Source organism: Epinephelus lanceolatus, chromosome 19, assembly GCF_041903045.1.
Source record: "Epinephelus lanceolatus isolate andai-2023 chromosome 19, ASM4190304v1, whole genome shotgun sequence".
In the NCBI taxonomy this organism is placed as follows: domain Eukaryota; kingdom Metazoa; phylum Chordata; class Actinopteri; order Perciformes; family Serranidae; genus Epinephelus; species Epinephelus lanceolatus.
In genome coordinates, this window is record NC_135752.1 from 28,849,944 (window position 1) to 28,877,695 (window position 27,752).

Consider the following 27,752-nt stretch of genomic DNA (forward strand, 5'->3'; position numbering starts at 1 on the left):
ACATTGTATCTGGATGTGGAAAGTCTATGACCAAATGCTGGTATGTTACTAGGTCAAAGTGAGAAGTGTTGTTTGAAGACATTATGACTTTATTATTGTCTCGTTTGAGGACATTGGGATTTAATTGTTGTTGACAGCATTATTTTTTTTAGACATATCGGGTCCTACTGTTCCCAAATAGCTAGGAGAAATTAAAAAGCATATATTTCTCCCACCAACAATACTAACATCTACAACTCAGCGTGAGTCATGCAGCTTCTGGGAATAATACAGCAGGTAGGTGGAGAAAGAGAAAGACACGCACAGTCAGGGAGAGAAAGGGAGGAAGTGGTGAGGATGCTCTACAGGCGCTGCAGCACTTCTCTCAACAGTCAGTCAAGTCTGCCACTCACACAACATCGACGTGTCACTGCTGTTTCACTGACCTGCGTTCACCCTCTGTCATCACACAACCATGCCTGTTAAGGTAAGAAGGCAGAGAGCTTTTATATCTGCTGAACTGTTTTTCAACTTTAATATAATATAAAGATAAAGCTGCTTGGTTAACTTTTATGACTGTTTCCCGCTACGCTGTAGGTTTATTTATTTCCTGCTGTGACTAATGATTATTACAGAGTCACCAGCCCTGACAGACTTTATGTGTGTCACCTCAGGGGGAAGATGAAGTGATGATAGTATCACAAGAGGAAATCGGCTCTACTTCCCTTGAGTCAGTAGCAGAAAGTCAAATGTCAACCCTAAGCTGGAGCATATCCATGTCATCGTTTACATGTTTGCAAAAGAGCTGCAGTGTACATGCCGTGTGAGAGTGTGCAGGTTTAAATATTTACCTGAGCTCACCTGAGTCATGTGACGCAATACAGTGCACAGCCACACCAAGCTATTATCATTTAACAAGTTTAATGTTATCATAAACCAGCAGTTAGCAGATTAAGAAGGTATCTGTCATTTTCTTGAATGGAAAGCCATGCTTCTAATCTTTCTAACCATCCAGAAGGAAAACTAATGCACTTATGAGTACTTAAACCAACATGTTGTCCGCCATGTTGTTGTATTATGCAACTGTGTTTTCAATATGCAAAGCATAGCAGAGGAAACCTTACATAAGCTGTCATGGACTATAAATACATATGCTTAACACCGTTCATTCATCACAAAGTCTGTTCATGATAAGGAATCATCTTCAGCAGGTTTCTCTTCTCTCTTCAGCCTCCACTTGCAAACAACCTGCAAGAGCTGCAGACAGATACTTGAGAAACGCATTTTCTCATCATGACCCTTATGAAATGGTTTCATTCTCCCCGAGTCAGACCACAAATACCACATCCTGAGGCAGTACTTAAAATAAACAGAGGCTTGTCTGCTAGGATCTGTGCTGGATTTCGCAATTTTGCTCAAGTGAGATAAAAAGAAAAGATGTTTTGATAGGAACATTTCTTTATGTTTAACAAGATCACATTTGTATCAAAGCGAGTACAGAGCCTATAGTATGACACACTATTTATGAAAAACGCCTTCAGCCAGTGTTGTAGTCACGACTACCTACATCGAAACCAAGTCATGACCAAAACAAGAAGACAAATTATTAAAATCGAAACATGAGCAAGACTTTTGAGGTCGAAACCAAGTGAAGACAAAGACCAAGGCTGGGCAAGTCCCAGGCTGAATGACACACAATAAAATGTAGAAGATGCAAACCATAGGTTATTCTTAAACTGATCTGAAAGATCCACGTTCCTATTAAAACACCCACAGAAAATAAAAAAAGATGCCTGTACATTCACCTCTTTTATTGCCATACTGTATGTGTGTATGTATAAGTGTACCATGAGAAATACCTTGATAAAATAACCAAAAGGCAGACCAATGCACCAAGGCACCCTTGAGCAGTTGCACCAGGCTGCGGCATTTTTTGATGCTCTAGGCAACTACTGTAGTTCAAAGAGCGTTATAGTCTATAGGCCACATGGGAGAGCAGGTGGATGGGTCAGACAAACTCCAGACTTTCACCTGGGAACCTGGGAGTTTGTATCTCACGTGAAACCAAGAGTCAGTCGAGTTATTTTACTAACATAGTAGTGTGCCACTATGTGTAGCATAATATGCTAATAAAGTATGTCATGTGACATTACACTATGTTAGTGATATACATACTTATTTAAAGCCAAAACATGTTATTTTCCTAAACCTAACTTTCTACCTTTTTAGCCTAAACCTAAATAAGTAAACCTAGAAATAAACCTGTTACCTACATTCCAAGTTTATTTTAAAAATGGACTATATGCATGCAACAGAAACTTTACATTTCCTATTAAAAATAGATGTATATTTTGAAAAGACACAAAGCACGTAACGAATGTAAATTGACACACCATCCCTGAACATCCAAAACTGACCTGAAGGGTACCTAGAGGGTAGTTTGACATGTAAGGCCACTGATAAAGCTTTGGTATTTGACAAATTAGGAGTCAGAATGTGTTGTTTTTACACAGGCAACTGTGATATCCCTTGGTTGTGGTCTTGACTGGTCTTGAAGTAAAATCCCAAGTCCTCTGAGACTTAGACAAGACTGAGTAAAAATGCAGTCGAGTCTGAGACAGGACCAAAACCTTTAAAAAAGTGGTCTTGAGACTGAGACTAATCTTGTCACTCAGTATACTGCCAGGTAGCCAGGTAAATACAGTACACAAGTGGCATTAGAAGGGTTGCACACTCCTGGTTTAGTAGCCACCTGTAAAGTTGGAATCAGTATGGTCAAATAAATAACATTAATTCAATATTGTTGAAGATTACTTGCGGAGTTCCTCAAGGCTCATTGTTAGGCCCATTATTGTTTATTTTGTATGTGAATTGTGTTTGTTTTTATGATATATTATAGGTTTCCAAAACATTCAAACATACAGTACAGGCCAAAAGTTTGGACACACCTTCTCATTCAATGCGTTTTCTTTATTTTCATGACTATTTACATTGTAGATTCTCACTGAAGGCATCAAAACTATGAATGAACACATGTGGAGTTATGTACTTAACAAAAAAAGGTGAAATAACTGAAAACATGTTTTATATTCTAGTTTCTTCAAAATAGCCACCCTTTGCTCTGATTACTGCTTTGCACACTCTTGGCATTCTCTCCATGAGCTTCAAGAGGTAGTCACCTGAAATGGTTTTCCAACAGTCTTGAAGGAGTTCCCAGAGGTGTTTAGCACTTGTTGGCCCCTTTGCCTTCACTCTGCGGTCCAGCTCACCCCAAACCATCTGGATTGGGTTCAGGTCCGGTGACTGTGGAGGCCAGGTCATCTGCCGCAGCACTCCATCACTCTCCTTCTTGGTCAAATAGCCCTTACACAGCCTGGAGGTGTGTTTGGGGTCATTGTCCTGTTGAAAAATAAATGATCGTCCAACTAAACGCAAACCGGATGGGATGGCATGTCGCTGCAGGATGCTGTGGTAGCCATGCTGGTTCAGTGTGCCTTCAATTTTGAATAAATCCCCAACAGTGTCACCAGCAAAACACCCCCACACCATCACACCTCCTCCTCCATGCTTCACAGTGGGAACCAGGCATGTGGAATCCATCTGTTCACCTTTTCTGCGTCTCACAAAGACACGGCGGTTGGAACCAAAGATCTCAAATTTGGACTCATCAGACCAAAGCACAGATTTCCACTGGTCTAATGTCCATTCCTTGTGTTTCTTGGCCCAAACAAATCTCTTCTGCTTGTTGCCTCTCCTTAGCAGTGGTTTCCTAGCAGCTATTTGACCATGAAGGCCTGATTGGCGCAGTCTCCTCTTAACAGTTGTTCTAGAGATGGGTCTGCTGCTAGAACTCTGTGTGGCATTCATCTGGTCTCTGATCTGAGCTGCTGTTAACTTGTGATTTCTGAGGCTGGTGACTCAGATGAACTTATCCTCAGAAGCAGAGGTGACTCTTGGTCTTCCTTTCCTGGGTCGGTCCTCATGTGTGCCAGTTTCGTTGTAGCGCTTGATGGTTTTTGCGACTCCACTTGGGGACACAAAGTTTTTGCAATTTTCCGGACTGACTGACCTTCATTTCTTAAAGTAATGATGGCCACTCGTTTTTCTTTAGTTAGCTGATTGGTTCTTGCCATAATATGAATTTTAACAGTTGTCCAATAGGGCTGTCGGCTGTGTATTAACCTGACTTCTGCACAACACAACTGATGGTCCCAACCCCATTGATAAAGCAAGAAATTTCACTAATTAACCCTGATAAGGCACACCTGTGAAGTGGAAACCATTTCAGGTGACTACCTCTTGAAGCTCATGGAGAGAATGCCAAGAGTGTGCAAAGCAGTAATCAGAGCAAAGGGTGGCTATTTTGAAGAAACTAGAATATAAAACATGTTTTCCGTTATTTCACCTTTTTTTGTTAAGTACATAACTCCGCATGTGTTCATTCATAGTTTTGATGCCTTCAGTGAGAATCTACAATGTAAATAGTCATGAAAATAAAGAAAACGCATTGAATGAGAAGGTGTGTCCAAACTTTTGGCCTGTACTGTATCTTATTTGCAAATAATTTGTTTTGGTTTGTGAATAATTTGAAAAAAACTTTTTGATACTGCGGAAAGGGAACTGAAACTTCTAAAGAGTTGGCTCAATTAGCAAACTATACCAGAATTTAAACAACATAGAATTCATCATCTTTGGCAATCATTTGACAAATTTTCACAGAAAAGAGATAATGGGTGATGTTAAAATTCAGCTGAATCTAGGTTATACATGGCAAAGCGAAATTGATAAACCCTTCTTACTTAAAAAGAGAGCCATAAAAATTGTAAACCAAACTATTTTTCAAGAACCAACTAACCTCATGCTTCCACAAAGGCTCCTTCATTCAGAGCTTTGTCATTTTTTAACAACACAAATCATGTATAACATCAAAAACACAGTCGTACATGAACATATCCCAAACGTATTTAAAATAAGCGAAAGTCAATATTATTTAAGAGGAATCTGTATGTTTATTTATGGAACAGCTGCATTGAGGAACTGAGAATGTGCGGCACTTTGCATAAGTTTAAGAAACAGAATTTTATGTACAAATCTAAAAATGTATGAGAATGGCAGGTTCAGGTTTTTATACTACACTATAAAGAAATATATTTTTGTTGATGCATTATTTTCTGTTGTACAGCTATAACACCCCCACTGCAATACTTGCATTTGTAATAACGTAAGGTCAAAAGACAACACAATGCTTAAAAAGGGTTAAAACATGCTAGGGAGGAAGGTGCCGATACAGTCTATCCTGTCACACAGCCAAAATAATTATATTTCAAATTCAAATACCACATCTGGTTAGTTTCAACTGTACTGTCTCTGTATGTATGCAGTTTCACAATATACCTGATTTACAAAAACAGTGATCATTTTAATGACTGGTCCACCAGCATTTTGGGTCCTGATTTGGCCTCTGTAGAGCTTTTGTATTACCAAAGTGCTAATTTTACAAATGCTGCTAATTACAAGCCATCATTGCAGCGGGGCTTGTTTTGTAATCCTTAAATCCAGAATTGGCAGGACATAACTGGACTATGGTCAATCCCATGTCATTTACAATCCAATGTGACATAATGTACTTTAAGAACTAGGAGCACATTTTTAAATAGCTTTAGTAAAAATCATGTTTTGAATGTTTGTAGTTGTTTTTATAAACCTTTCTGGGGCTTCAAAAAGGTTGGAATAAAAGTGTTAAGGTTTATTTGCATCAATTCTTTACATTGACTAACATTTAATCAGTCCCACTATAAATATTTGACAGGAGTATTTTTTTTTTCAATTCACTGAACACTTCCCAGTAACATTTCTGCAGCAGCAATCGCCACTTTTACAACTTAATGAACTTCTGTACCAGTCAATTTATTTGTTGTTTCTGTTGACGTAATTGCTTCCACTATTTTAGGAAGTTGAGGGTCACATGTCTGAGAAACAACTCACTGAGCCCCCTTTGCGTACTGTTATAAAACAGGGGAATTTGGTATGTAATGGTTTTCCAATCCTTCTTAATGAGGATCAAGGGTTGTTGTGCAGGATTCTGGAGTTAAAGACTCAAACAAACACTGGTGGCCACTCAGAACTTAGCAGTGCCTCAGACAGGGAGGACTGTACACTTCAAGGCTCTGTAAGTCAGATGATAAACACTCATGGAATATTTAAATTTGAATAGGGAAGAGATGTGATTTGTTAAATTCGTCATAGCTGTGCAGTTTTTCACCAGCTGACGTGCACTGACACTAACTCGTCTTCTCTCTACCTACAGGAACGGTGCACCTGGAAAATGCAGTTTCGGTAAAGCCCATTCAAGGTAAATCACTGCATCTGGTTATTCATCACTGAGGGGAAAGAAGGAACTCATCAGCTTCACAGTTGGAGGAAGGACAGCCCAAAGCTTCCCTCTTTGTCCAGAGTTCTCTCTGTCCGAACAATGTCAACTGCCACTGCGGACAGTGTAGGAAGAGGAACCAAAACCTCTAAAGCATCAAAGGATCATAAAAAGGTAGGCGGATGTAATTATTGATTTATGTCGCCTACTACTTTCCAAGGAAGAGAAGATCTCAAACATCCTCTGTTTTGAAGACAGAGACACCCACTACTACAGAATAATTACTGATATCAGAACTGAAAATAAAACTGATGAACTCATTGGACTGGACTCATCTACCTCATAAAAACACAGAGGATGTATATTTTGAAGACTTCCTAATTCTTGTGAATAAAACCTCTCAGTATTTTTCATACTTTAAGACAAGAAAACCACATTGGCACCGTTTTTTGTTTAGAAATGTTGGGTGTTAGTGTGCTGCTGTCAATCAGTCAGAATCTAAGAGGTGATAAAATCCAACCAAAATGGAAATGAAGATGTAAATGTCAGTTTCAGTAAAACAAAGAGCAACACCATACCTGCAGCTGAGTGATGTTTTTGTCACTCAGCTGTGTTATGTAACAGCTTTTTAATGATGGAGGGAACAGAGTGGTCGTGAACAAGGCGATTAGGTTGACCAGCCTCAGTTTTTGTGTTGCGGAGACATTTCACTTACAGGAAAATTCCTAGATACCTTCAATGACCTCATGCTTTACTCAGGAGTCTCACTGCCGTCAAAACTGTTTGTTTTAAAGGGTTGATTTTAACGATTATCCGTCATCAATAAATTAATTGCTCAATTATCACAAACAGTTTTAATTTAGCCCTCGGGATGTCAATGATAGACTATTTTGGTTGCTTACTCATCACTCCATTCTTTATGATTTGTTGGATTGGAAGTCATTGACTACTGGCAGACAACAGCACTGGTATATTTTTATCCATAAAGCAATACTGGGCAAACTTCCAGCCTTCCTCTGCACCCTTCTGTGTGTCAGCTCTGATAGTAACCAGCTATGCACATGACTAACATGACATTTTGTATATTCATGGTACCCAGAGGCTGAAAGCTGGACAGTCTCGTGACTTACCATGTCACACTCAGCTGTAGCCTGCTTTGTGTTATGTGCTAGTGCATATGTTAGCATGCTAACACTAGGGCTGCCACTAACGATTATTTTCATTGTTGACTAATCTGTCGATTATTTCTTCGATTAGTCGACTAATCATTTCATCGAAAAATGTGTTAAAATGCTGAAAAATGTCGGTCTGTCTCTCCCAAACCCCAAAATTATGTCATCTAATGTCTTGTTTCATACTCACGCCAAAGGGTTTTAGTTCACTGTCACGGGAGAGTGTGTAAAGCTGCCAATATTTCAACATAAGAAGCTGCAATAAGAGTATTTTGGGGTACTTTTATAGAACTTTTCTATGAAAAGTACTATAGTCGACTACTAAAATAGTCACTGATTATTTTAATAGTCGATTAGTCATCGATTAGTCGACTAATCGTGGCAGCCCTAGCTAACACACTAAGATGGTGACCCATGTTTGTTATACCTGCTTAGCATCAGCATGTTTGTGTTTTCCCTGTGAACATGTTAGTGTGCTGATGTATGGGTGAGACATGTGACCTTCTGCAGGGAACAGCTTGTAAGATGTGATATTTCATTAACAGTTTTCCTCATATTTGTACAGTGAGGCATTGTGACCTTTCCTTTGACTGGACGAGTCTGTGTGTGCTGTGTTACCTTTTAATTTACAATCACAAATGTACTAATAACTGTGCATTCAACATGCCTGTGGGGAGGATCATTTTTCAAACACATGTTGTTGTCAATTAACACTCAGCAAGTTAGTATATAGCCCACCAGTTAAGCAAGTTAGCATGTTAACATTTGCTAGTTATTGACTTGATGATGGCACAAGAAGAAAAGTTAAGGGATTAGCTGAAATACAGTTCATCAAGAGAGGAACGTGAATGTGTTTCCCAGATGCCATGGAAATCTAGCCAACAGTGTGGAGGCATTTCCAAAATAATAATAATAATGATAATAATAAACTTTATATAGCATCTTTCATACAAGAAATGCAGCATAAAGTGCTTTACAATAAGGGCAGTATAAGCACTGAGTGCTTCACATGAAAAAAGACAGAATGAACATAAAACAGACAAAGCAATTCAATATAAAAGGACATTTAAAGCAGTTTAAAACATGGATTAACTGATTCATAAAATTATAGAGTTGTAAAACTATAAATCATAAATCAAGTAAAAGAGTTGCAGCAGCGTAAATAGAAAGTAAAAGTGTAAAAAGAGAGTTTCAGACCTGTATCAGGCAGTCAGAGCTATTTAAAGGCTAAAATGAACAGATACATTTTTAGCTTTCTTTTCAAAATATTTAGCGAGCTAGCTTCATTGATATCTATAGGTTGTGTGTTCCATAGCTTTGGAGCGTCATTGAAAATAAAGATGTCAACCTCATGGTGGCACAGGAGGAAAAATTCAGAAAATAACCACAAGTCAGTGAGATTCATCCTCTGGGGACTTGAATGTCTGTAAAATATTTAATGGCAATCCATTCAGCTGTAGCTTAGCTCGACTGACTGATCTTCTGGATGGACCAAGTGATCGACATTGCCATCCCATGATCCACACTGCTTGTTGAAAACTAATTGATACATTTCAATAGAATTTGGTGAAAGTCTAGTGAATCGTTAATAGATGAATTAGTTCATTAATTTGTTTTTTAACAAGTGTTTTCTCCTTCTCCTTCTTTGGTTTGTCAGCCCACAGCGGCTGCCCTGAAAGGAGCCATCCAGCTGGGCATCGGTTACGCTGTGGGAAACCTCAGCTCCAAACCCGACAGAGATGTTCTCATGCAGGACTTCTCTGTAGTGGAGAGCGTTTTCCTGCCCAGGTATAGTCTCTCATTTCATCTCATTTTTTTCTTGACATGTGGTGTATGTGCATAATCAATGTCAAGTTCCAATAAGGATCAGTTCACCCCAATTACAAAATGATTTACTATTTTTCCCCCTCCCTTTGGTGGCATCTATCAAATAGTTTGGTTTTATTCGGTAAGATTTTAAAATATCTGTCTCCATGTCCACCCCATAGACTGCATAGAGCAAAGCCAATATAAGTTTAGTTATAAATAGTTAAAGGAGTTTGACATCAGCTGTGTGCCAGTCAGTGTGCTTGCACGCATTGGCAGGAACTTGATACCACAAATATCTCTACTGCGCAGACTCAAAATGACATCACAAGCGCAAGATGGCAGTGGTCATATGCAGGATGTATTGGCTTCAGTTTTGTACAGTAGGAGGAAGTGAAGATGTGTTGTCTATCTGTATATACAGTCTGTGGTACACCCAAATGAAATGCAGGGTAAAGTTACTGTGTTTGAACTGCTGAAAGAATTGAAACTTGGCTGCCTGAGTGTAACGTAATCGCTCTGTCTCTAATGTCATTTCTTACACTTTTCATGCCCCTCAAAAAACAGTGCTTGTTAATGCTAATTAATATTATCAAATATGTAACATAGTTTTTGCTCTAAAAACACAGATGTGGCAGCATATAGGTTTATATTAATATTAAGACAAATAGGGAAGTCACTTTCGGAAGTTTACAACCTGTTTAGCTGTGGTTTAGTCGGAAACCACACGTTTCAGCAATCGTCTTTTTCCACAGCAGATATTTTGACATCATGGAAATCCACAGGTGTTACCAAAAACATTAACAATGGCTTCATTCTATTCAAATGTCCCAGGACCCTGAAATGGAGCAGCAAATTGGTATTCAGCCATAATTCATATTATGTATGCCTGTTTTTCCTGTTGTGACAAGTTAAAATGTTTTATGTGAAAAAGGCCAACAGGATGGTGCAAACAGCTGCTGTTTCTGTTCTATCCTAACTTCAATACATTTTGTTTGTTCTCCAGCGAGGGCAGCAATCTGACACCAGCCCATCACTACCCAGATTTCCGTCTGAAAACGTACGCACCGCTGGCCTTTCGCTACTTCAGAGAGCTGTTTGGCATCAAACCAGACGACTATCTGGTCAGTGTGGAAATTCACATCGTCATTCTGATTCAGCACAATATGGTGGAAGTTGATGTGGTGGGTTGAATGAAACACTTTGTCACGTCAAGACTGTTACGTCATTCTGAATTTCAGTACTCCATCTGTAACGAGCCTCTGATCGAGCTGTCCAACCCCGGAGCCAGCAGTTCCTGGTTCTACCTCACCAGCGATGATGAGTTCATCATTAAGACGGTGCAGCCTAAAGAGGCCGAGTTCCTGCAGAAGCTTCTTCCTGGTTACTATATGGTGAGCTCCTTCCTCCAAAATAAACTGTCACTATGTTTACATGCACACATTTTGGTGCATGTGCTTCTTCTTGCACAGTGCAAACAAAACAGGGATGTACTTGTAAACGCATAGCTGCCACTAGTGTTATTATTACATGGTACATTATTACCTCCGCCAAGGAGGTTATGTTTTCGCCAGCGTTGGTCTGTTTGTCTGTTTGTTTGTGTTTGTCTGCAAATAACTCAAAAAGTTATAAACGGATTTTGATGAAATTTTCAGGAAAGATGCATAATGGGACAAGGAACACATGATAAAATTGGTGGTGATCGGTTGAAGCAAAGTGGATAAAATAATAAAATAGTGCTAAATAGCACAGTGTATTCACCGAGTTTTAGAATACACTCATTCCATGACCAGACGTGCGCCACCGGTTTGCAGTGGTGAGTAGGCCTACTTAGGCTCATCAGGAATACATAATGTCTATCGTCTGACTGAATGGGGGATTTCCTGACTCAGTGACACAGTATGTACAAGATGCTGCTGTTCATTAAAACTGCCTCCCAACTTGATGTCTGGGCGGGGCTAACGTGGAAACCTGTGTCTGGGTGGCAGAAGAGTAAAGGCTGGATTCTCACTGCTTACCTCTTGCTCGCCTGCGTCCCAAAAGCGTCCCAGAAGCGGCTCAGAAGCAACGCAGTTTTTGTTGGCATTCTCACCAGACACGTCGCATTTCAGTGCGCAAGCTCCAGCGCCATAGGGAAAACACATGCAAACGCTTCCAAGACGCGCACCTCACACGAAAAAAATAGGATTCTATAAATAACCTAATTGTGATGCAGGCTGCAAAATCTGATGCAGAGGGGGAGGGAATATCACCTACTTGGCAGAGGTCTGCACTCTCTGAGTGTTTTTTTTTTACCATGTTTTTACGTGTTTGTACCCGAAGCTTGGTCAAAAATACAAGATACCTTTTAAGTAAAAGATACAGTTCAGATAGAAATCCTCCACTTTTACTCCCACCCACAAAACAAACTTTCGTTTGGCTTGTATTTGTTCTTGGATGTCAATAAAAACAGCTCTGGTGGTCTTTCTGAAGAGTTTCTTGATAGAGTGTTAGTGCCTTTTGGTATGACAGTTTTTGGGTACGACTATCCAGTAGTCAAATCTGACATGCCTCATTTACTTTATGTTGGCAGAACAAAACAAAATTTGAAAACACAGATTTGTGAACATAATTTTACTCTGAATTATACAGAGATAGAATGGTTATTAATTTAAGTTGTAGTTTATATTTTTGTCTACTTCTAATTAAGCCAGTATTTTTCATAGACCCACACGCACACCTTAAAACTATTCTGCATATAATCCTGGAAAAAAATCTGCTTTGTCTTTGTTGTAGAATCTGAATCAGAACCCAAGGACGCTGCTGCCCAAGTTCTATGGCCTTTACTGCATCCAGTGCAGCGGTGCCAACATCCGCGTGGTGGTGATGAACAACGTGCTGCCGCGCGCCATGAAGATGCACTATAAGTACGACCTGAAGGGTTCTTCGTACAAACGCCGTGCCTCACGCAAAGAGCGTGGCAAACCTTCACCCACATTCAAAGACCTGGACTTCCAGGAGATGCACGAGGGCCTGCTCTTCGACCCGGACACCTACAGTGCCCTGATGAAAACCCTGCAGAGGGACTGTCGGGTGTGTTCACACAGTTGTAACTGCTTTTTTTATTTTCAGTTTTTTAAAAAATATGATTTAATTTACAATGATGCAAAACAGAAAACAGCGACAAATTCTTACATTTCAGAAACTGAAACCAGAGAATGGGCGAAATAGCCAAAATTACATAGGCCATATATCAGCACTTGGTTTTTCAATTTATCACCTGTTCATTTGAGCAAGAATATTACTCACAGTTGGTTTAAATCTTTCCTCAACACAGCCTGAACTGAATCCAGACAGTAATCACAGCACCACTCGGCCCATTAGATAACATTATGCAATCACCAAAGCCCACTTCTATGAGCCACCCTCCCTCTGCCAGGACCGAGGTGTTATGATGGCCTCGTTAGCGCCTGCCTGTTATTTCATTAGTGTGAAACAACAGTGGCCACTTGATGGAGGATTAATTCCCAGCAGAGCGAAGCACCTGACTCATATGATCAGGCTGAGCAGCTGGACTGTGGAGCACAAACTGGTCCATCTGGGTGTAACATGCTCTCAGTGCACAAGCTCAGTTAGTGTGTTAGGTAACACAGTGGAAAGCAAAGGTTTCTTTGTTCTCAGGAGTTAGTTCATGACATCAGTGTTTGGTCAGAGGGATTGAGGCTTATGCTGTACTGTATTTATAGTTTGCAGATCAAGATTTAGCCCCTTTAACTGCGACCCACTTAGGTGTAGGAGAGGTTAATTTACAGCTTAGTTAAAGGAGTTGTATGCGACATTCAGCTCATATCTTTGATTCAGTGTCTGGGCCAGGATTGTCTGCACACAGCTCTCAACATGGAGGTGGCTGAGCCGGCAGCTAGCGGCTAACAGTGCTGACCACAGCAACAATGCTGACAGAGCTTACTGTGTTTATGTGGGAAGGAACCAAAGGGTGGGTGCTATGTTTCTACGCTGACAACGCCCTGTTATATGCTGTAACTTACGTGCTTACGTGCACTGTGCAGAGCAGTGGCGATGAGCTAGCCAGTGTGGTACACACACACACACAGGGCGGAAGGATCTCAGAATACCAAAAAAATAAACATTAAAATGGCATTCATGAATTTTATTAAGACTTGTTTTTCAATGAATTTCTTAGTTCAATTGCTTCTGCTAAATGCTTGAGTTGCTTACGTCCAGTTTCCATCTCTCATCAGGTCCTGGAGAGCTTTAAGATCATGGACTACAGTCTCCTGCTGGGGATTCATGTTTTGGACCGGAAGCCGCTGAGCAGAGGAAACCGATGTGACAGCAGGAAAGGACAGAAAGTCCTCTACTCCACTGCCCTCGAGTCCATCCAGGGGAACGTGAAGGCTCCTGAACCGGTGGCTGATGACGATGAAACGTGAGCATATTTTCTGCATTTTTTTCCTTTGCACTCATTTTGGCTTTGCAGGGCATGTAATATGGAAAACACAGTTTAAACAGCACATTTCACAGCTTGGTTTCCTATTAGAGTTGTTTTTGAAGCTTTATGAGAGGAGGTCATTACTGTATGTAATATGAAGACAGTTAGCGTTTGGCTATGGTCAGCTTTTTATGCTTACATATGGTCGCCAAGTGTTTAACAGTGTGGAGTGATGGCTTTAATATGATTAAATAACTCTTTGTCCGAGGTCTGTCTGTGTTTTTCTTCTCTATCCTGCACTTCCTCTTTTTAGTTTAAAGTCTCTTCTTTTGCTTTGTCTTCGGCCCTCTTACACAAGCTGTTTTCCCACAAGCAAAAACTGTTGTGAAATTTTGCACAGTGGTGTGATCTGGTCCAAATGACTCATTATACTAGGGTGATAATTTTCCTGATAGTGGCACTATAGCAAAATCAAAGGTGCTTTATTCTGTGTTATTCACATCCTTTTTTTTTCAGACTGGGTGGAATTCCTGCCAAACATAAAGACGAGAACCTTCTGATCTTTTTAGGAATCATTGACATCCTTCAGTCCTACAGGTGAGCTCACAGTATCACACACAAACATATGCACATTTAGTGTATATTGTGTATTTTATAGTGTAAATTTAAACAGAACAGTTTTAGAAATTTATTTGTGCCAACCTCAATTAAGATTTTAAATAATGTTGCTTGATGCTTATGGGTTGTGTTGTACTTTGCTTATGGTGTTGGTGGTATGTGCAATACATGAATAACTGATGTGCAATACTGTTATGTGTAGTATGTGTTTTTATGTTTTTTTAATGTTTTTATGGTGTATGATTTTTATTTCCTCTGAACTGTTATTGTAAGGCAGCAATACTTGTGCAGCTCCTGAGTCCAAGATCGTATCGTAGTGTATTGTATCGTATCATATCGTAATGAGGTTTTGGTTTCACTGTTAATAGTTCTGCTTACTGTTGTTGCATGTTGAATGCATCAACAATCCATAACCAGTGGACATGGTTAGGAGAAGATCATGTTTTGGCTTAAAACACCAATGACTGGTGCCACAAAAGACACTGGAAACACAGCAACAGGTCACTAAAAAACACTTATGTTAGGCATTAGGTCACTAAAAAACACATGAGGTGGCACAAACAATGCTGGAAATGCAGCAAAGGGCGTCAAAAAACATCTATGTTTAGACACACAAATGCAGCAATGGGTCAGCAACAAACACTCACAGCACAAATGCCGCTGGAAACATAGTGACAGGTTGCTAAAAAATACCCACGTTTGGTGACACAAACTAGACTAAAAATGTAGCAATAGGTCGCTTAAAAACACCCATTTGGTGGCAGAAAAGCCACTGGACATGCAGCAATGGTTTGATAAAAATACCCACGTTTGGTTACATAAAGGCCACTGGTAATGCAGCAATGGGCCGCTCAAAATACTCATGTTAAAGGGCACACATGCAGCTGGAAGCACAGCGGTGGGTCACCAAAAAACACCCTTGTTTGGTAGCAAAAACACCTCTTGAAAACACAGTGACAGGTCGCTAAATACACCCTTGTTTGGTGAAACAAACCCGCAGGAAATGCAGCAATGGGCTGCATTTTCCATCTCATCTTTTCTGTTCATTTACATTTCACGATCACTTAAGTTTTAATTTATTTAACTGATAAATGTATCCACTAATTTTGATTCATTGAAAATGTCTAGTCTAATGTCGAGTATAGAGTGAATAACCAAGCTCTAGACTGTATGATTATTATAATTAAACAGGTGACGAATGACATTCATTTTTATTTTTACTTCTTATTTTCAGGTTCATCAAGAAGGTTGAACACTCCTGGAAAGCTCTTGTGCATGATGGGGTACGTATGTACTGCAGGTTTTTATGTCCAACCACATGCATCTGCACAAGTATATGAGTGTGTGAGTGTCTAATATCATTCTCTGCTTCTCAGGACACAGTGTCGGTTCACAGGCCCAGTTTTTACGCGGACAGATTTCTGAAGTTCATGGGGATGACTGTATTTAAAAAGCTCCATCGTAAGTCACTGAGATTATTCAGAACCCTGCATTAACCGTGAGATTAGTGAGCTTCTCTTTTAAAGTCACTCTGTCTTTGTGCCTCTCAGCTTTAAGAGGAACATCTTCAAAGAGGAAGAGGAGTTCCCTTTATGCAGTGAAATCAGCCTCTCAGGAGTTTCTGTCACCACAGAAGGAGGAGAAGAAGGAGGAGAAGAAGGCCCAGAGCATGGACAACCTGGATGGAAACTGTAAGCTTAAAGAATGCACTTAACATGATGTTCTAGCAATCATTTTTTTGTCATGGTTTTTAGGAGAGACTTTGCTTGATTCACTTATCGGTGATCTGCTTGTTACAACAGTTTACAGTTCCTCCAAACAGCCGGATCTCCTTCCGAAAGTTTCTTTCCAGGGGATCCAAAAAGACGAGGACGATCTTGAAAACAGGTATTTTACGCGAGCAGCTCTCACATCTAAGTTCTGTATCCTTAACAAGTCTGCTCACCACAAAGTTTAACAAGTAATGATTGTTTGATTGCTTCACACTTACAAAAAGGATGATACAAGGTAATGAACTGACAAGATGTTCAATATAAAAAGATATTGGTTTTTTAATTCAAGTCAAAATGCATTTTAAATGAAAAAATATATGTACTGGGAGAATCTGAACAGTGTGGGCTTCATTTTTCTTTTTGTTTCATTTAGAAAATCAATCTTTATTTATTTATTTTAATTTATTTTATTTCATTGCTGATCCCAAAGTCGAGACCCATAAGAAAAATGATAGCATTAAAATTAAGATAAGCTAAGATAAGATGACCCATTATTCATCCCAGCAAGGAACAAACAGGAAGCATCGGTAGGAAAAAAATACAAAGCAATATATATGTAAGTAAAATAAATAAACTGCAAAAATAAAAAGCTTCATAATGAGCAAACAGTATAAAAACACAAAGCAATATAATAGGTAAGCGTCAAAAAGAAAAGGTGGAATATAATAAAGAGAAATACTGAATGGCTGATTTCACATTATTGACCAATGGACACACAGATAGTGTTAAAATTAACACTTAACAAGAGCCTATATTTACATTTTTCTGTCAAGCAAAATGCAGGGAAGAGAAATTTAGTGTATTCACTTGTATTTTATGTTGCAGTGAAGACCGACGAGCCTCCAGTTCAACAATCGCTCTGGACGACCCTCTGCCGTCTCTCAGCAGGAGCACATCAGACTCTGAGCTGGACGTCTACTTGGTATGAAATGTTTACTGTATACAATTTGACAAGGAAAAAAAATATGATATTATTGTCAACAAATCCCATGAAAAGACTAAAATCAACAGTGTGCTAATTTGTCTGTCAATATTGTTTGATATTCCTACCCTGTCCGTAGCTCTGAGCCCCATGAAAATTATAGAATATCACCAACTTTATCCTTTAATTACTTCAATTAATTATATGTATACCAGTTTGTCCAAATATACCTCTCTTTAGGCTTTAATATCTATAGCGTGACACAAAGACTGGAAGCAAGGAGAAAACCGTTAACTTGGCTCCCCCTACAGGCCAAAAAAATCTGCCTACCAGCAACTCTAAAGTTCACAAATTATATCTCATCTGCCTGACAACGTGGTGATGATGAGACTTAAGGTAGTCACTGCACCTGCCAAGACATCGGGTGCTTTTCATTACGCTAACATACTTCCTGGGGTCCTTGCTCCTCCTCCATTTTAAAAATTGTTCCCCTTCCACTATCAGGAGCAAGGAGAGAGGAGTCTTCTGGAGGAGCTTAAAGCAAGAAATCACAGCTGTACCCTATGTGGAAGAGTTTTATCAAGTGGTCACATCTCCACATGTGGCACAGTAACTGATGTCACTGAACACTGAAGCTATGAAACCAAGAATTTGTCTTTGCTGTCTCTTTCTCACAATCCATGAGGTGGATATCAGACGCAAGGCAGAGACGCAAGTGAGGGGAGCAACGAGACACGTTAGCATTATAAAAGGCAGTATTTAACCACAACTTGCCACTTTACACTGTTTTTTGTTGATATATTGTGTTAATGGTGAGCTTTAGAGGTGCTGATAGGTGGATTGTGTTGCCTTTGGACAGAGCTAGGCTAGCTGTTTCCCTCTGTTCCCAGTCTTTTTTGTAAGCTAAGCTAACTAGCTTCTGGCTGGCTGTAGCTTTGGTATCTAAACGTGAGAGTGGTATCAATTTCCTCATCTAACTCTGGTCAGGAAGGGCTCTTAATTACTCTGCAATTCTCAAACAGTTGGGTTATTCTTAACATATTAAGACTTTTCTTTCAAACTATTACTTTTTTATATATATTCCCAGCCAATATTTGCATGTGGGGCCAACATGGGTTGTAAATGGGCTGAAAGATGGGTCCTGAATGGGACTGTTAGGAGGTTCCACATTGGCTTCATGGTAATTGCCCACATAGGTGGGTTTACCCAAGTGGGCCCCACAAGAGTTATGCTAGGGCTACCTAGGTACTAAGTGGGTATGGGCCCGAATTGGGCATCTTATGTGGCATCCACTTGGGTAAACCAACCCATGTGGGCAAATGGCATGGGGCCAATGTGGAACCTGGAGAAAATCCCATATAGGGCCCATTTACTGCCCATGTGGGCCCCACATACAAACGTTGGCTAGGTTACAACAATATTCCTGATGCTTTCATGCGTTTATTCGGCATGAAATTAGAGCTTTTACCTGTTTATGACTGTTTTCTCAAAAACAGTGGGCCTAATATTTTGTTGTGTTGACGTATATGGGGACATTGTCACGATGAATCCAGGGGTCACTGGGTGTTTCTGCATTTTCAGCATCACAAAGTCTCACCCAGGCGACCCAGCTGGAGTTGATCAGTGCTTTGTGTCCCCGCATCCATAAACTGTAAGCAGCAAAAGACATCCATAGACTGTTCTATTGATTTTTTTGTTGATTTTCTCTTTTGGACAAACCACTGTGTCTGTGGCCAATGTCAGCTCCATCAACAAAAAGCCACGCTGTCCTTACGATGACTCAGTTTTGCCTCACAAAAACCTTAACAGAAACATGTAGCCTAAGTGAATATGTTATCCAGGAGAGCTTATACGCATTACTTGCTTCCATCTTACCGCCACTAATTTTTGCTGTTAATCCAACACGCAACTTCTCACATTTCCGAGAACTTTCGTCTTTGCTGGTTGTAGCTCTGAGGTCCTAGAGGCCCCACTGGCATCCTGTGACGTCTATACTGCGTGACTGAGCCGAGTCCAGTCTGCTGCAACCCCCCTCAGCCCTTACATCTGTATCAGCCTGAGAAACCTCCATGAATCCCCTCTTCTGCAGCACTTCTCTTACATAACCACCAAATCCTCATTCAGGCTTATATGAAGCTGTTCTTCAGACCACATTAAGCAGTTCTACTCAGGCTCTGTGGGAAGCCTGCAGACGTCGGAGTTAATCTGATCCCAAAGCCTCTGACAGAAGACAGAGGGATTCAAATATTATAGCGAGGGTGAAAGTGAACTTTAGGATTTCTCTGACAGACATTTGTCTCTTGACTCGCTCAGAGAGATGATCTGCACACTCCCAGCTCTTTTAAAACTTTACACAAAAAGGACCATTACAAGGTTTTTGCACTCGCTGTCTTAATGTTTTCAATATTGGGATATCTATTTCAGTAAGGTTTGAAAACAACATGTAGACACATAAAACTTGTTGAGCATTAAAATATATTAAATGTTCCCTTTGATGGACAGCATCACCGTCTATGGAAACCATTTGCTGCCTGAAGGTAAAAAAAAATACAAACAAAAATATGAAACACACATGAAATAGTGAGGCAGTCCACACACTGAATACACCAGGCATCCAAAAGCTTAAAAAGGCAACACTTAGACAAGGTCTTCATCAGGCAAACATCCATGTGAAGAATCCCCAAAGTAATCCGCTGTGCACAGAAATACAGACAGTAATCAATAAGCTAAAATAAGTTGAACCCTATAGAGGATATACAGGTGTAAACCATAGACTGTATAAAATAATGAACGTAGTCATCAAGTTGTTACCAATTGGTTTTTGGAGCCAGAAGTGATTATATTAGAACAAGAGTGTCATTACGAGGCTATGGTTATCATGGTGTGGTGATAATGCTAATGCTAATGTTAATATTCGCTAGCCAACTACAGGCTTGAAACCATTAAAACAATGCTGAACAACACTTCTTTAAATAGCAACAGCTACACCTTCATGAATCTGGAGTAACGCCATGGTTATGTTGTCTGACCAACGTTGTCGCCATAGTGGCGACTTGTCCCATCCCCCTGCTGGGTACAGATGTCATGAAAGGGAATATAAGCTACAGAGACCAAAACTGTTTCCTTGTACCTTTTTTGTTGCTGTGCCTTTTGTACCTTTCTCTCAGAGCTTGCCTCAAGTGGGCATTCAAGGAGCTGCAGTTTTTGGCACTTCCATGTTAGCCTGATTTTTTAGCCCTAGAGATTGTCACTTGGTGTAAACACACATTTTTAGAAATGTAGGAACAAAACGTACAATATTTGGCACCTGGAGAGACATCCCATCACTTATTATTTCTTCTTCTTCTTCATTTTTATTAAAGCCTATGTTTTCTTAATGGATTACAAAGATGGTTAGAATGTTGCCTCATTAAGGGAGCATTTGCTTTACTGTAAGATCAGTGTGTTTCAGCTTGCTGCCTTCATCCCTGTCCACACTGGACTTCTGCACAGAACTAAAACCGAGGCCTAAACCTTCCTTTTTAAGACCTGACCATAATTTCGACTAAAGAGCCTAAACCTGGCTGCCAAATTTAAGATTCGAATCTGATTCGAAGCCCATTCTTTACCATTAGCATGCTAATGCAGCACATTTTCTGCTGCTTTCGCTCTTCCCACATGGCATTGCATATCTACTTGCAACATATGACACAGTCAAGACTGAGAGATACATTTAAATCGTATTTAGAAACCAAACCTGAGCTGAGCCCTGATACTTTCTCATGTGCCTTGTCTGCTGTTCTGCACCCGTACTCAACCAGGACTGGTTGTGCACACTGTCAACTGTCTTTGCTTGAAATAATTGTGCTGCTTCATAATGCAAAAACAGTTTGATCCAGTTTAACGCCACTTCAAATAGGGTCTCTGGCCCCTGGGCCTGTGCCTGCAGCACAGTCGCTGAAAGAAAATGTTGGCATTGTACATTTCTGCAAACCACAGATACATTTATCTATCAAATTTCATACATATCAACATTTATAAAGTGATGTAGTTCTGATTGCATGTATATGGTGTGATACCTAGGCAAGATGGCTGCCAAACTACAGACCACTGCACAAGACCAGCAAGCAACAAAGCTGTTTGTTGTTAGGAAAACATTGCTGCATTTCCAGGGGCGATTGTGACTCCAAACATGCATATTTTAAGCCAAAATGCAATATTTTCATAACCATAGGCAAGTGGTTTTTGTGCCTAAACATAATCACACATTAACAACAGTATTGTTGAAATGTAAAGAAACATAAAGTTTCACATATGATAACATACAAATGTTACATACCCATGGTTTGCAGAAATGCACAATGCCAACATTTATTATTCCAGTGATTGGGTTGGTGCCGGGTAGACCCGTTCAATCATCCATCTACAGTATGTCTAGTTTATAAATGTTAAAGTTTACAATAGTTTGTTATTCACATGGACACCAAAGGATAACAGTCACAGGAAAAAATAATCTTTTTGTTTTCTAGTGAAGAGAAACAAGTGATGGCTCCTCTCCAGCCACCTGGACGTCAGACCTTTGACCTCCCAGTCCTGCGTGTCAAGATATCAGCACTTCACAACAGTGTTAATGTGACACAAACTGTAAGTAACACATTGATGTCAGCTTCTTCACTGTGAGCATCACTCTGTGCCTCCGAGACTTTCCTTTTTAAGTCAGAGTAAATGTGCCAAATCACTGATTCTTCTGTAGAAATCCCATCATGAACAGATGGGGACACAGTTTGTGTTTGTGTGCGTGAAGATCACTGAACCACTGTGTTAATGTAAAACACTATGGAGCTGTTTGTTTTCCTGTTATCTGCACTTTGCTGCTAATTTAACAACAGTGCTAACAAAAGAAAAATCCTCTTGGATGTCTGAATTATGTGCAAATGTTCAAATGTTCTCAGCGGCTGGATCCCTGAAGAAATAGATTGTCTTGTTGTTTAATCAGCTTCAGGAAAAAATGATGCTGTCATTTTTAAATCATATAATTATACAGAGCCATGTTGAGATCATTCTGGTGTCAGGAATCTGAGTGGAAATTCATCTGTCAAGACATTCAAGTATGCATGAGTGATAGTGTTTATAACCTTATCAACATGATAGAATCCCAATTTACACAAAATAATATATCAATATTATGCTGCACAATTATTTATTCTGTATCTGTGTATTTCTTTTTTCAAACTTCATTTCTGCTGCCACCATTACAAAAAAGTATTTCAGTTCAGTTTCTTGTTATAACAAGATTTTTTTTCATGTTACAATATATTTTTCTATCTTTGACCTTTCATGCATCCCTCTGTCATTTCTCTAGAAAATGTACATTTCATTTTCGCTTGGATTTATTGAAGCAGTCTGTCATGAACAGTTTTGAATCCTGGATGTTAGTCATGAGCACATTGTACGTTATGTCCACCAATGTATGTTCTGTCTTCTCTTTGTGCCTTCAGAAGTTTAAGAATCTGTGCTTTCATGTGATTTATAGGCCTACAACTGTATTATAGCAATACTTTGAACTTGTACATGTGAAATAAATTAATATTTTATGTTCTTAAACAGTCTCTTTTTTCTTGAGAATTTGAATTTCGTGAACATATGTTATACATACAGTGCACATGTAACTGGTGGACTCTAGTGATGTCTGCGTTGTGTTGATATGAAGAGGCCCAGACCGTGGATCTCTTCCGAGGTTAGGCAATCTCCATTTGTTCCTGTGGCAAAGCGGCAAAAACAAAACCTTCTGTCAAACACAGCCATACAAACTGGAGCCCCTACACAAATTAAGTGACACAGGACTATGTTGGGATAAAATGAACTGAGCTTCACGGCGCTAAAACATGGAAATTACCATTAGAGCAATGTGGCTTACCTCTCCCACAGAGCACAACAGCAGAAGGGGAGAGGCAAGGCGGGAGACAGCCCTTTATAGGTGGGATACCCCCAAAGGTGAACGTAGGGGTGCAGTAACTGAGTATCAAATATTCCTCATATTGAATATGGAGGCCTAAGTATTTGACTTGTCACACATATTACTGCTGTATAATTGACCCTGTTACAATCGTCCAATCCATTAAAATCATGTGCTGTGTTTTTCTGACGGTTGCACATTGCAAAACAATGATGTCAAATCGGTGTGTCTACATTTTCGGAAACTTGCAATGAGAATGAGTTATGACAGAAAGAAACAGTCCAAACGTGGTTTCATTTCACAAGATGACAGCAGCAATGACTGTAAGATGATGATTTCAGGTAAGGGTTAAACCTTGGGTTTAAATCAGTGGAATTCCATGTGTTTGACACATGTCTGTTACCGAGTTAAATATCCTGTGTTACAGAAACATTAGTGCAAAGCAGGCAAGCTGAGCAAATTTTTCCTTTGACTAAGAAAACAGTTAAGCAGTGGAGCTTTTGCACACCTGAGTCACTCTGTCTCTACACTGTGTTGATGCTGTAAACCTGTGGAGGCCTACTTTTTTTCCACACAGAAAAGTGATCAATAATTAATAAGGGAATTGATAAAGAATCATACCAATATGCAGAATCGATAGTGGCATTGGTATCAATAAAATCGTATCAATTCCCATCCCTATATACTACATTATAATACACAGAATTGCAAGGATACACTCCTATCAGGTGTCACGTTTTATTTAAACACAAGGGGGTGCAGTGACGATACAATCATACACTGTGTAAAGAGGATACAGTAGATGGTGATGGGAAGGTTTGCCTTTACTTTACACATCTACACATGTGCCCTGTCCACTGCTGCACACTATTAAAGGGTGATCACATGAATCTCTTTGGTCTTTGATTCACAGGCCGACTGTTTCCTTCTGGATAATATCAAGAGATAAAGATAGTTTGTGCATCTAATTTTATAATCTGAATTTATCTGAATGGTTCAAATCAGTTTCTAACATGCAGTAATGTTCTGTTTCTGTCTTCAGCCACTGGTGGTCTTACAGAGCAGAGCGTGAAGCCAACACTGCAGGTTTAAAGGATTTAGGCTAATCTGACTTGGATGAAACATCTGCCGGAGGTGGAAATTAACATTCATTTATTCTCTGTTTTAATGTGTCATTTTGAAGTATTCGAGAATTTACACTTTGTGAAGCAACTGTATGCAAAGCAAACAATAAATATCCATATTTGCTAATGTTACTAAATAATTTGTTCAGGGATTTAATTAATGCATTTGTTTCTCCTCTTATCCATTGTATTTCATCTCATTCATAATGACTTAAAGTCTTCAGGTGATATAGTGGCAGGAGTGACAATCATAGCTGTGGCCGAGTCGAGTTTCATACAACAACAAATTGTCACCAGCTTCAACAGGACCTCTCTGTCTCCCTTCTGTCTCCTAACATCAGACATGCCAGAGGGTCGTAACCTGATCTGGTTAAACCAGTCAGACCAGCACCAGAATCACAGCCTGCTGTTGCTTTTGTCCCACACGAGTCGTGGCTAACAATAGTGCTAATGTGTGCACAGGGGACATCATTTGGTTAATGAATATTGCTGTTACTCGAGTGAGTATTTGCATTGGTATGCAGAGTGATTTGTAAGAAAAAATTACTGTTGAGAAACTGAAGTGATAAGAAAGACAGACAGACAGACAGACAGACAGACAGACATGTATTCTAAAATCTTGCAGGGCAAAGTTGAGCTTGAAAGTGTTCTTTCTTTCACACAATGCATAATGTGAACATTAATACACTATATATACAAGAAATATGCTACAGTAAAAGAGACTTAGACCAAATGCAACTCTTTGTTAAGGACCATCTTAACACTGTAACCCTCAAGGACACACTGACAAACAAGAAAAACAGCCTTGTTTTATTTATATAACAATAATGTATATTTGCCATCACTATCCGCACTTTCTCCGGATCCTGTAATCTGACAGGCAGGACCAGTTGTTTCCAGTCAAAGATTTTGTGGAACAGTATAAGAGACTGTGGTTTTCAAATGTTTCACATGTGGTAAAGTCATGTGATATCAGCACAAGGACGTAGGTATTGCTTTAATATTGGAGAGGACCCATACAAAATGGTGGGTTTGGGAGTCGTCTGCATTTAAGTTTTGGGCCTGAAACACTTAATTTCCTGTATTCAGGTGATTTTTATGCAGCAATTTGTGCCTTTTCTACATGAATGTACGATATAAATGTCTTTGATCTTGTCAAAATAAAAGTCCTCTGCTATTTTCATGGTTTTATTGGGGATGGTGGGCAAATGCACAAGTTCCAGATTTTGAGGGGGGTGTGGCACGCATGTGTATCAGCACAGCTCATGTGATATTTCACATGTAAAATATAAGAAATCAGAAATCACATGTAAAAAAAATATATGCATTTATTTCACATACAGCCTATGGACACATATGAAATACCCTTCACATGAGATATACACATGTGGTTTATCACATTTATCATTGATATTCATCATCAGTATTTATCACCTTTATCCATTAGTGTTTAATTTGACCTGTTTATTGAGGGAGTAGTACATTATTAAACTTTTAAACTTTTCTTGCCCATATTAAGCTCAATAAATGAAATTACTTTATTTTAAGCAGTTTTTTAATCTGTTTTTTAGATTTGTGAAATGTTCAATCAATTCCTGTTTTTTATATATTTCTTTATTTTTATCCAGTTAGATATCCATTACTACAATACAATGCTTTACTAACCATTTACAGTCATGGCACCTGTGGTTCTTCATCTGTTAAACACATTTCCCATGTGAAAACACAAAATTCACATTTTGAAAGGGCAGTCACAACACCCAGGGGCAAATTATAAGACAATGGGCCCCTGGAAACAGACATGTGAGGGGCTCCACTACCTCACCTAGGACTGGAAACACACACACACACACACCCACACACACACACACACACACAGACTTTGTGTTGATTAGGCCTCTTTTTATCGTTATTTTTTGTCTCTTCTTTGGTCTGTTTGTGGTAACTTTGTCTGTTTTTTTTTTTTTTTTGTAATTTTCTGTCTTTTTTTCGGTCATTTTATTTCTCTTTGCAATCATTTTGTGTCTCTTATCGGTTGTTCTGCCCCTTTTTATGGTTATTTTGTCTTTTATTAGTTCTGTGTGTCTCTGGGGTAATTTGGGGATGCTTTTTAGATAATTTTGTGTCTTTTTTGGTCGTTTTATGTCTCTTTGTAATTATTTTTACGTCTCTTTTTGGTTGTTTTGCACCATTTGGATCCTTTTGAGATCATTTGGGGGGTTTTATCAGTCATTTTGTCTCTCTTTGTGGTTGTTTTGTCCCTTTAGTAGTGTTTTTATGTCACTCCCTGTAGTTCCTGTGCATCTGTCTGTGTTCCTTTTTGTGTATTTTCCTGATTGCTACCTGTCAATTTGAGCGACATTTTGCAGATGAAGGCCAGTGGCCCCCTGACACTATGGGCTCCTTGGCCTGTGCCTAGTATGGGTCCGTTTAGGAATCCATCCATGATAATACCTGTTGTGATATGAACACTAACCAACATTTTATTCATCCATTAATCAGAAATTAAACATAAAATTATTGTCATTAATTGCATTTTAATTTCATGTTTGTTTGTTTGTTTAAATTCATATGCTATATATGAGTTTTTGACCACCCCAAAACAGATTTCCCATCAGCCTCAGATGAAACCAGCTTATTTATGTGTTAAACTTGCTACTACAGTAGGCTCCTGTGCCCTCATTTACCTTTTTATCGTTATACATATTAACAATAGTGAAGTGAGTCATCATGTCACCTTCAGGTTACAGGATGGGTGACTCAGGAAAACGTCACCACCTTCCACACCCACAGGGAGTCACATGCTGAAACTACAGTTGGGCTGTAGCACTACACACCTGCAGTTTGTAAGCCACGCCCACATACCTGCGAGAACCAGGAAACCACTTTACGAGGACCAGACGAGACCAAAATACCACAAATTCGTCTCATTGAAACCCACATCGCCCTCTGCATCCTTCACCTCCACCTTTACCTCTCGGATATATCAGCTGTGGTCTCATAAACAAGCGGAAACAGACGGAGTTTCACCTGGTGAGTAGGTGGCGTATTGTTCGCCCTGAGTGTCGACATGTTTTCACCGTGTCTCTCGCGCTCGCTGCCATATTAGGACATTAAACTGGTGCATAGTGGAGTCAGATAGGTTATTTCGGCGGGTTATGTAATAAACAACATTTTTATCTCGCTCTTAAACGCAGCAGTTTGTTGTTTTACTTTTATCTGATAGATTATTTTTACCCGGCGCCAAATGCGACCTGCATTGTGTTGCAAGGCCTCAGTGTTACTGTTAGTGTGTGTGTGTGTGTGTGTGTGTGTGTGTGTCCGCTCTCTTCATGTTTTCATTGTATTTGCCACAGTGTAAATACACTAGAGACACAAAGTGGGGCTGGGCCAACATTGTGCTGTTGTTAAAAGGCTGCTGTGTATTCAGTGTTTGTGGTGTGTGTGTGTGTGTGTGTTGTTGGCAGACAGCATTTTGGGCAGAAACTCACTTTGAGTACCCAAAAATAACCTCAGATGAATCAGGTACCTTTACTGAGGTGACCAAACTAACAGTCAAATACTGCACCTTTCCAGTTTGTGACATTTTACTTTACCTCTACTATATTTCATAGAGTAATATTGT

General features: G+C 39.5%; 2 protein-coding genes across 2 annotated transcripts in view; both read left to right on the forward strand.

Moving 5' to 3' along the window:
- The first annotated feature begins 312 nt into the window (after positions 1–312).
- On the forward strand, positions 313–22,651 carry pip5k1ba (phosphatidylinositol-4-phosphate 5-kinase, type I, beta a). The gene is made up of 15 exons (XM_033647756.2): positions 313–466; positions 6,287–6,523; positions 9,179–9,309; positions 10,334–10,451; positions 10,569–10,721; positions 12,103–12,399; positions 13,566–13,753; positions 14,273–14,353; positions 15,609–15,657; positions 15,751–15,835; positions 15,925–16,065; positions 16,177–16,261; positions 16,972–17,068; positions 18,650–18,719; positions 21,577–22,651. The coding sequence occupies exons 2-14, from the start codon at positions 6,452–6,454 to the stop codon at positions 18,686–18,688; spliced, it is 1,536 nt and encodes a 511-aa protein (XP_033503647.1). The 5' UTR covers positions 313–466; positions 6,287–6,451; the 3' UTR covers positions 18,689–18,719; positions 21,577–22,651.
- Positions 22,652–26,966: 4,315 nt separating this feature from the next.
- Positions 26,967–27,752, forward strand: part of tjp2a (tight junction protein 2a (zona occludens 2)) — a 50,893-nt gene continuing 50,107 nt past the window's right edge. The window contains exon 1 of the mRNA XM_078161975.1: positions 26,967–27,160. The gene's annotated coding sequence lies outside the window, so the exon portion shown is untranslated. The remainder of the gene's footprint in view (positions 27,161–27,752) is intronic.